The 11,057-nt window shown below is 47.1% G+C and overlaps 1 protein-coding gene across 1 annotated transcript in view; it reads left to right on the top strand.

The window, feature by feature from the left end:
• Positions 1–8,483, top strand: part of IGFBP2 (insulin-like growth factor binding protein 2, 36kDa) — a 44,826-nt gene extending 36,343 nt beyond the window's left edge. The window contains exons 2-4 of the mRNA XM_006891912.1: positions 3,914–4,143; positions 4,881–5,021; positions 8,328–8,483. Coding sequence (XP_006891974.1) covers positions 3,914–4,143; positions 4,881–5,021; positions 8,328–8,483 — 527 coding nt within the window. The remainder of the gene's footprint in view (positions 1–3,913; positions 4,144–4,880; positions 5,022–8,327) is intronic.
• Positions 8,484–11,057: the final 2,574 nt, after the last annotated feature.

Genomic DNA, 11,057 nt, shown 5'->3' with positions numbered 1-11,057 from the left:
CTGAAATACTTCAATTGGTATACCATCTATTCCTGGGGCCTTATTTTTTGCTATTCCTTCAAAGCAGCTTGAACTTCTTCCTTCATCACCATAGGCTCTTACTCATGTTAATTTGGCATGGAATGGTTTATCATTTGCTAAATATAATATGCCTCAGGGAGCTCTGGTGGTCTAGCGGTAAGATTGCACAATCCCGTAATCACTGGATTTGAATCCACCAGAGAAGGGTGGGCAGTCTCCTCCCTTGAAGTTTACTGCCTCTGAAAACCTGCTGAGGGTCAGCTCTGATCAGTCTGACTTGATGGCACACAACAACAACAACAATAACAAATATCTTTACAGTCCTTAAGGTTGGCCTATTTTTTTTTCCCTCTCCAAGGTTCCTCTTTCCTGCCTGCTAGTTAATAACTTCTTGTCACTGTCCATGTGAATTCTTCCTTCTTCCTTGAAATCTTGTTGGTCTTAATTCTGTGGCAGCCTTAGAGACCAGACAGCCAAGAAGGAATACTGTTGTGAACCGCAGGCTACTCCACCGTGACAGTGGGCTCACGGTGGCTCTGCTGAGGACGCATGAGGAAGCACCCACCTTCAACGTGTGGACCCTGTTACAGCTCCGGAGCATGCGCAGAGGAGCATGCGCAGAGGATCCTCATTCGTCGCTGCTGCCTTGCTCTGGATTCAGAGGTAGCAGGTCACGGAGGGAATCATTTTTGTTCATTGCCATCATCAAAGTCATAGCAACGTCCAGCCTTGGATATACAGTTTCCGTATTCTTGTTCAGCTTTAACTGCTACACCTGAAATGTCCTCTTGGCACTTGTGTCAAATAGGAGCTACTGTTAACCATACCTTACAACGAAGAAAGCAAGTGAAGCAAGCAAGCGTGAAGATGGCCTGAAGCATCACTGATGTTCGTAGGAAGTGGTAGGGCTGGAATTTGACCCCTGGAGTGTGCTCCCTGTTTTAGTGTGAAACAGCCAGTGAGTGCTCTGTCTGAGAAGTTGCTTCATGTGATTGGCTGATGCATTGGTGAGGGATGGCACGGTCAAACCCTGGAGGCCAGGTGCCAGGCTGCAAACCCCTGTAGATTTGTGTCCCAAGAGCTGCGAGTCAGGCAATGCGCAGGGTGCAGAGTGAAGAGAGAAAATTATGCCAAAATAATCTATTTCCTGGGGCTGCAGTTATCAGTATGGATTGAGGCTCAATACCAAGAAAACAAAGATTCTCACCACTGGGCCAATTGGCAGCATCAGGATGGATGATAAGAGATTGAGATTATTCACAGCTTTAGTCGGCATGGCTCCACAGTCAACACTTTCAGCACCAGTAGCCAGGATATTAAAAGATGTATTGCGATGGGAAAGTCTGCAGTTAGAGACCTCTCTAAAGTGCTGAAGAGCAACAATGTCAGTTTGGAGACTAAGGTGCCCCTGATACATGCCATGGTCTTTGCAATCACTTGCTATGCATCAGAGAGCTGGACGATGAGTAGGGATGATAGAGAATTGATGTATTTGAGAAGAGTATTGAATATACCATGGACTACTGAGAGAACAAACAAATTCATCTTGGAGAGGGTGAAGCCAGGCTGCTCCTTGGAGGCAAGGATTATGAAGCTTCGTCTGACATACTTTGGACATGTTTCAAGGAGGGACCAGTCCTTGGAGAGGGACATCATGCTTGGTAGGGTGGAGGGACAGCACAGGAGAGGAAGACCCTTGATGAGATGGATTGATTCAATGGCTGGGGTAATGGGGGTAGGTGACACAGCATAGAGCAGGGTTTAATGCTGTTGTACATAGGGTCATTATGAGTCTCAGGTTACTCAATGGCACACAACAACAACAAAAACAACTCTGTCACGAACACCCTCAGGAAGTGTCCTTTTCAACTGATGAGTTGATTCCACTGGACTACATTATGCAAGGTGATTATATTATATCACACACGTATATTAGCAACTAGACTGGTGTTTGGTCAAACCACTGGGAGACATAGCCTCACCAAGGTAGCACATCAAATTAGCCATCATGCCCTCGTAACTTGTGCTAATTACTTTGTAGATAATGTGTTTTAAAGTGATACTGCTGAGCACCAACCATGCATAATTAGGTCCCGTCAGGAAGGGGCAGCATGTGAGCAAACCTTTGCTGGACATTGCTGTTTGCTCTTGGGCTGGACCCTTATTGCCTGCTCTCTGCTGGGTTGTGAATGGGCACTGCTGTAGCCTGCGCAAGCCCTGCATTATCTGGTACAGAAGTTCCTCTCTTAGCTGTTGAGTGAGTGGACTCACACCAACTCAGGTGTGGACATCATGGCTCCAGTTTACAGTCACAAGTGGCAGCAGGCTGCCCCTTTTCACTTGTACAACACTCCCCTAGAGTGGCTTCTTGAGTTCTCCATGCTGTCTCAGAAATCTAAAGTACAACGTCCTTCAATTAAAATCTTTTTAAGAGCCATTCAGTTGTGTCATTGAGATTTTCTTTTTTTTTTTTTTTTTTGGTAACATCTATTAAAGGGGTAAATGAATACATGCAGGATTCATTTGAAGACATCCCTCTTCCCTCATCCAGGCCTTGTTGGAACCACAGGTAGCTGCTCTGGGCGCTGTGCTCGGGGGGTGGGGGGGCCCTGTTTGCTGTGTCTGTGAAGGTCTGAGGCTGGTTTATGATTCCTTGCCCTTCCAAGACTTGCTGGGACTTAGCTCTGTAGTCAGTCCTGATGCTGGCAGTTCTACCATTTAATTCTTCTTGCCTCTCTCTCACTGGATGTGCGACACTTGAAGCCCGGAAGATAGCAGGTGCTTTGGGCTTTCCACCCAACCTTGACATTCAATAGGGATTTTTTGTTGTTGTTGACTTGACAGATTAAGAAAGATTAAAGAGATTTGAGAGTCTTTACATGGTGCAAACTATTTACGTGTTAGTTTTCTAACTCAAAGATTGGTGATTTGAGGCCTTCAGGCCCACCTTGGAGAATGATCTGGTGATATAGGGGGAAAAAATTAATTGTAAAAACCCAATGGAGCACCGTTCTACTCTGAGAGACGGGGCCGCCAGGAGTCACAGTTGACTTGATGGACTTGGTTTCATGAGATTACTTTGGAAAAACAGCCGAGATTCATACCCTAGTCTCTGATAGTCTCTCAAGTGTTAGTTTGAGGAAATCACAGTTCATGCTTAATGAAATGGGGGCATACAGATAAACATAAACACAAGTAGAATCAATGGGCAGGAGGCACGGGAGCCATGGGAGCAAAGCATTGTGGGAGCACGAGGCTGGCAGATCATCTTAGAACAGACAGATCAGGGAGGGCTGAGACAGGCGGCAGTGTGGTTACCCTTTGTCCTGTTCTGCCAGGCACGCATGCCCAGGGGTGTTTGCAGCATTCAGCTTATAAGCACCCTCTCAAACCATGAATGATAAGGTGGGTGTTAGCAACTTTTAGATGCTGGGAGATCTTTCTAGAGAAAAATAGTGGATGCTTGAACGAACTGAAACTCATGCTGGTAAGGGTCCCGTAGAAATAGTCATGCTTCTGTGCTCTATGACGGTGTCTTAGTTTCTTAGGATGAGACAGGATAGAGTGGCTGTGTGGCCTATTTAGAAGTTAGCAGCCTCAATTCAAATCCAGGATGTCTCACATAGCAGATTTGTGATCTCTTATTAGGTAACTGACTTCTGTGAACTTCAGCATCCAAAAAGTTGGGAGATTTGTGTGTGTGTGTGTGTGTGAAGTTTTGTTATAAAGACTCATTGTGAAGTTTGAACTAGATAATCTGTGTAAATAGATTCGTTCAGGCTCTGAGCATGTCCACGAGTCATCATTGCTATCATAAAGGGTCCAAACAGCGGCCAAGGGCTCATTCCTCTGCAAAGCTGGGCCTGAACTCTTCTTCGCTTTCTCTCTGCAGACAACGGCGATGACCACTCCGAGGGAGACCTGGCCGAGAACCACGTGGATGGGACCATGAACATGCTGGTGGTTGGAGGCACTGCTGGCCGGAAGCCCCTTAAGTCGGGCATGAAGGAGCTGGCTGTGTTCCGGGAGAAGGTGTCTGAGCAGCACCGGCAAATGGGCAAGGGTGGCAAACATCACCTGGGCCTGGAAGAGCCCAAGAAGCTGCGGCCACCACCGGCCAGGGTGAGTGATCGCTCTGGATGGAGAGGTCAGGGGAACGTGGATGGGGAGACTCCCAGCTTCGGGGTGGTGAAATGCCCTCATTGCAATAAGATCAGTGGCTCGAGTTACCTAACATCAAAGCATTTTCATTTCCAGCTCTGCTGTCCAATTATTCCATGAGCTTTGGGTCAGTCACCTAGCTTTTGGGACCTCAGTATCTTAGGTTGTGATAGGAACTAGATGGATAGTCGCTCACAGTGTCTTTCTTGTAAAAACCTTTGTCATTTCTCTTTGGCTCTGGGCCATAGAGAAGAAAATTGATCTCAGAGATGAAGAGTGATTCTCTTAAATTCGCTTACTCTTGAGATAAACTCCCTGCACTGAGGTACCCCACCCCCCTTTCTTTTTCCCCAGCTCCTCTTTACTGTCTTGGGTCTTGGTCCTAGCAGAGTTATTGGAAGGAGAGGGAGGCTGGGATCTACATCTTTGGAGAGAGAACCGCTTGAATGAATTATTTACACATAAATTCCATATGCCTCAACAAAACCTTTGCCTCAAAGCCAGGATGGGAGAAGAACTTGCATCTCTCTTGACTTCAGTGGGGTAGGGTGAGGCACTTAGATGGCAGGGTGGCAGGAGTCTTGATCTGACCAACTAACTGTGGGACCTAGGAAGGTCCTTTCCCAGTGCTGAGAGTCTTCTTAAGGTTGTGTCCCGAAGGCCACCCCTCTGACTCTGACCGCCTCTGTGCCCTGCAGACTCCCTGCCAGCAGGAGCTGGACCAGGTCCTGGAGCGGATCTCCACCATGCGCCTGCCTGATGAGAGGGGACCTCTGGAGCACCTCTATTCCCTGCACATCCCCAACTGCAACAAGCATGGGCTGTACAACCTCAAACAGGCAAGTAGAGTGGGCAGCCTGGGCTGTCCGGGCCTAGCTGCCTGCTCACCCTGCTGTAGTCTTTTGAGGTTGGGTGGGAGACAAGACTTCTATAGCCACAGGTACAAGCTGCCAGGCTGAAGCTCGATCCCTGGCCGTACAAGCTGCCAGGCTGAAGCTCGATCCCTGGCCAAGGCGAGTCAAGGCAGGTTCTACTGACTCAGGTTCCTGCCTGCTATCCTTGGTGATGGTTGGTGCACAGCTTGGGAAGGATTCTATCAGAGAAAAGAAGTGGTTTGAAACTGTTTGTTGTTGTTTAATGCCGTCGAGTCGTAGACGACTCATAGCGACCCTGTGAACGAACAGCCTGAGCACTGTTCGTACACAGAGTTTCCGGAGGCAAGCCATTTTGGAAGTGGAAGCCGCTCCTGCTTCCAGGCTTGATTTAGTCGGGAAGCTCCAGCCAACACTGTCCACCATGGGTGCCCATTACCACGATTGGCACATCACTGTCACAGGCTTCAGCATCACAGCAACCACGAGTTACCTCTGTACAGCAACGCACAGACCAGTGCTATACCACCTAGAAGAATGTTTGACAGGAAGACAGTTTGAACCTGGCTGAGGGCCACAGATGGCAATCACCCACCTTCGGCTTGGTAGCACAGCTTCCTTCCACTAGGCCAACATAGCTCTCTCTTGGTCGTCGTCATTGTTATTGTTTAATGCCGTCGAGTCGTAGATGACTCATAGCGACCCTATGAACGAACAGCCTGAGCACTGTTCTCAAATTTGATTATTAGTCACCTGAAGCAGATTCCTGGGTCTACTCCCAGAGAGAGCTCCACAATCTCAGGTTGGATGGAGAATTTGCATGTCCAGCAAGCCCCCAGGGGGATACCATTGCTACTGGTCCTTACAGCTTACTTTGTGAATCACTGATTTTGGTGACTGACTGTGAAGTTTCTCTGTTTTTTCAGGTGTCTCAGGGGAAGGAAAACCCATTTAGAATTTTGTAAAAATGATAGGAAAACAACATAAACACATTTAAGAGCAATTAACTTGTAAGAAAACCGCTGTGGAACGGTCTTGTCCTCACTCTGTCCATATGCATTTTAATGCTCTTATGCTCTATCTTCCCTTCAGTCTTCTAGACTTTGTAGTAACTGTTGTTATTGAGTGCCTTCAATAACGTTGGTGATTCACCAAGAGAAAAACTTAGCAATCTGCTCCTGCAAAGAGTACATGCCAAGGAACGTCCCAGGGTAGTTCTGCCTGGCCACACGGGGCCTCCATCAATTGGAATTAACTTGCTGTTCCTCGCTACAGTGCTTGTTACTCTCGCATTGGAAAAGCACTTTGTGGGTACTTGTGCACCCAACGCAAATGAGCTACCTCATTCTGAGCAGCAAAGAAGCTGATCTCTTGCCATGACACATGGACTGTCCGCTGTGCTTTGTGGACAATTAGAGGGATTTACAAAGTCCAGAAGCAAGATCCAGGCACCGGAGTGTGGGCTGGGCCATTTCAACTCTGCCTCTTCCTAGCTGTGTGCTCTTGGACCAGTTACTTAACAAGTCTGTGCTGCAATTTTCTCATTTAAGGAAAACTCTAGCAAAGAACAAATGCTGGAGAGGTTGTACAGAAATTGGGACTCTTATTCACTGTTGGTGGAAGTGTAAAATGGTGCAACAACTATGGAAGGCTGTATGGCGCTTTCTCAGAAAGTTGCAAATAGAGATACCATTTGGTCTACTGCTGGGAACATATCCTAAAGAAACCATAACTGCCACCCAAGCAGATATATGCACACCCATGTTTATTGCGGCTTTGTTCACAATAGCAAAGAGTTGGAAACAACCCAAGTACCCATCATCAAACAAATGGATAGAGAAGCTGTGGTATATTCACACAATGGAATACGATGCTGCATTGAAAAACAAGGAACTCATGAAATATACAAATGTGTGATCATGGAGGACATTATGCTGAGTGAAATATCTCCATCACAAAAGGACAAATACTGCATAATGCCACTGTTATAAAACAGGACTGACATCGGGGTTGGGGGAGAAACTAAGAAAAGAGGGCGTAAATAATGTATATAGCATTGAAACAGATGAAGGAGAGAACTGTTTAAAAGGAATATATGATTAGGTATTATTTGCATGACAAGAGTCCAGAATAAGAGCTGCATAGTAAAGTGAACTTGGGGGCGGGGTGTATAACAATGAAAGAATTTTCTTTTTCCCCCAAAGGAAAAAAACAAGCAGTGGAGGAGAGGTTGGCAGGGAGAAAAAGGTGCGACATTAAATGACTGGAAATCCAAGTTCTCTATAAACTTTCATTGAAATCTGAATTTAAAAAAAAATCCTAAAACAATTACCTAAATCTCATTACTGTCAAGTTGGAACCAACTTACAGCTGACCTTCTATTGAGGCTATAAATCACATGGGAGAAAATTGCCCATCTTTCTTCCCTGGAGCCCACTCGTGGATTTGAACTGCCAGAGAAGACAGCAGCAGAACCACAGACCACACACCTGAGACCCCCCCCTAGAGTGGAGATAATGTTGCTGTTGTTGATTGTCGAGTATGACTCATAGTGACCCTGTGAACAAAAGGCCTGAAGCCTTTCTAGAACTATCGACATTTATCAAAGTTCATAAAGTTTCCAGAGACATGTTGTTTAGGAAGTGGATGCCGTCCCTGCTTCGCAGTGGTCCTGAATTCACCAGGTGGAGGAGGAGGAGGAGATGAACACCAGTGAAACCTTGGCAGCTGGAGTGTCACTTTTTCCGGATCTTGCAAATTTTCCATCACTTTTCTGTTGCTGTCTATTAGTGGGGAAATGTTTTTCCTTCCCTGACAGGTTTCCACCTTTCACAGCTTCTGGCTTTCTCAGATTTGCTGGGTGTGGGTAGATGTAAAAGATAAACAGGCAGGTGTTCTGTTGCTCACACAGATCCTGCAGCCGCTGCAGGACAAAGTGTTCTAACGCTGGTCTTTTCACTTTCCCCTGATGAACTCCACTAAGATCGGGCTGAGTCTTGCCACAAGTGGGGAGGCCCATCTTTTACAGGCAGTCCCCACAGCTAATCAGGAGTCAGATATTGGGCCAGCACCTTCAGCATCACATAAGAGCGTGCTAGCAATACCAAGTTTGGGACAGGCAGAATTCTGAGTGGGAATCAGCTTTTGAGCGGGCCCCATCCTGCTGGTTCGGCCCAGAGCACCCAGTCCTCCTTTGCATCCTGCTGTCCAAGAGATAAGGAGGGACACTGGGGGCTGCGGGGCCAGTTTCACGCTCTTCTCTTCTCTCCTCAGTGCAAGATGTCTCTGAATGGGCAGCGTGGAGAATGCTGGTGTGTCAACCCCAACACCGGGAAGCTGATCCCTGGTGCCCCCACCATCCGAGGGGACCCCGAGTGCCACCTCTTCTACAACGAGCAGCAGGAGGCCCAAGGCCAGCGGATGCAGTAACCCCCAGCCAGCCGGTGCCTGGCAGCTCCCCCAACACTCCCAGCACCGGCAGAAAGGAGAGGAGAGGGCTGGGCAGTGGGGGAGGAGGGTCATCTGGGAATTTTGACCCGAGTATTTATATTTGGAAAGAAGCCAGCACCGAGCTCGGCACCACCCCCTGACTGCCCTCCCCTCCCCAGCTGGAGATACCCACACCCCCACAGCCTTCCTGCTCCACTCCCACCACCAAGATTTGGGGTGGCGACCTAGGGGAAGCTGGGTTAAAGGTTTGGGGAGGGTGGGGGGGAAATTTTTATTTTTGAACCCCTGTGAACCCCTTTTGCTTAAGATTAAAAGAAAGAAAAATAGTGTGTGTCTTTTGCTTGAGTCTTTGGGGGTGTATTACTTATCCTTCTTTCTCCCCCACCTCCAGCCCCACTCCTTCCCCCTCCACTTCCCCTCCAGCCCCACTCCTTCCCCCTCCACTTCCCCTCCAGCCCCACTCCTTCCCCCTCCACTTCCCCTCCAGCCCCACTCCTTCCCCCTCCACTTCCCCTCCAGTCCCACTCCTTCCCCCTCCACTTCCCCTCCAGCCCCACTCCCTGCCCGGGCCTGAAGGAAATTAGAGACCTGTGCGGAAGTCATGGTCCTTGAACCCTGATTGTCTATTTACAACCTGGGGGTAAAAAGGGAAGAGTAGGATCCAGGGCTGTTGGAGTGGGTCCCAACCCCAGGAGTCCGGGTCTCCCTGGCTGGACTCCCTGGTGAGATGTCCAGCTTGGGGTGCCCCTCCTGGCTGAGTTAGGAACAGGACCAGCCCTGGGGGAATGCAGGAAATGATGATGTTAGGGTTACCTTCCTTTCCCACAAGAAGGGGCGAGGGGAACATGGAAACACTGGAATTGGGATTCTCTTAGTACGGAATCTGGTGGCATCGTCCAGAGCTGCACTGCTGACCCAGAGACTGCGCTTTGAATCCATCAATGTGCTTGAGAGAGAAAAAGGGACAGTCTCCTCCCCTGCAATTTACAGCCGCAGAAACCCAGCAGAGGGTCAACTATGAGTAGGAACCAACTTGAAGGCAACAAGAGAGAGAGATCTCTCAATGCAGTGTTTACACCAATGAACTGCTAACTAAGAGTTGAGCAGTTCAAGCCCCAAAGATGATTCTCCTCCTCTGGCGGTTCTGCTCTGCCCTGTAGGATTTCCATGAGGATCAACTGACTTGGCAGTTGGTGGTGAGGGCCCCTCTCTTCAAAGAGGGCTTTCTACCTTCCCTTTTCATCTGCCTTCCTAGGAGGAAGATCTCTTAATCTAATATGCTCTTTTCAGGGAAGGACCTGGGCCTTTGCTACTCACAAAGTTATTATAGATTCAGACAAGGGTATTAACTGATGTTAAAGATAATAAAACTCAAGTGGAAAAGTAAAGATTACTTAATGCTCTTACAGGGAGATAATTTGGATTCCTACAAAACCCCAAATGGCTCATTCCAGGTAGGCAAGGTAGAGCGAGGTCTTCAGGGAGGGAGCTCTGATGGCCTCATGGGTAAGAAGTTGTGCTGCCAAACCAGAGATGGTGGGTTTGAATCCACCAGCAGCTCCTCCTGTTTAACTTAACAGTCTCTAAAAACTCACTGGATGCACACCTGTGTTTATTGCTGCGTTATTCACAATAGTAAAGAGATGGAAGCAACCCAAGTGCTCATTAACAAACATGGATAGAAAAACTGGTATATTCACAATGAAATACTACAAAACACTGAAAAATAGTGAACTTGTAAAACATACAGCAAGGGCAACCCTGGAGAATATTACACTAAGTTTAAAATATCTGTCATAAAAGGACAAAAAAACCAAAAGGACACCACTCTTACAAACCAGGGCTGACATTGGGGATTGGGAGGAGTATAGGAAAAGAATGGATAATGTATACTGCATTGAAACAGATAAAGGAAAGAACTGTTTAAAAGGAATATATTTGAAAGGCATTATACAAAACAATGAAAGAATTTTTCTTTTTTCAAAGAAGGGTATATTGGGGGGGTAGGGGTGGGAAGGGAGAAAAGTGCAACAATGAATGAATGGAAATCCAAAGTCTCTGTAAATTTTCTGAAATTAGTAATTTTTTTAAGGCAGTATACATATGACAGCAGTCCAGAAAAAAGTACATAGCAAAGAGGACTGGGGGAAGGGGAAGGGAGGTGGGGCAGGAGGACATTGTACAACAATGAATAAATATTTTTTTTTTTAAAAGAAAGTGAACTGGAGGAGGGAGAAGGGAAGGAGAGGGGTTAAAATGTGCAACAATAAATGAATGAAAATTCAACTTTTCTGTAAACGTTTATTAAAACCACAATTAAAAAGTGTATTATTTTTTAAAAAAGTAAGAAAGGTGGAGGGGGAGAGAGAACTCACTGGATGGTCAGCCGGTTGTGATTCCATGACTTTGAGTTGATTCTTTCTTCCTTTTATTGAGATCAAATGGTAGCTGGCCACTGGGTGGTCTCTGGTCTACCACCCAATTATAGCCATGTTATCATCTGAAATAGAAATGAAACTTGGCACCAGATGCTCTGCTGGAGAAGAAGGGACA

This window comes from Elephantulus edwardii, unplaced genomic scaffold (genome assembly GCF_000299155.1).
Source record: "Elephantulus edwardii isolate Elephantulus edwardi_28Jun2011 unplaced genomic scaffold, EleEdw1.0 scaffold00106, whole genome shotgun sequence".
NCBI classification, from domain to species: domain Eukaryota; kingdom Metazoa; phylum Chordata; class Mammalia; order Macroscelidea; family Macroscelididae; genus Elephantulus; species Elephantulus edwardii.
The sequence above is the reverse complement of the archived record's forward strand: the minus strand, read 5'-3'. Positions and strand labels throughout refer to the sequence as shown.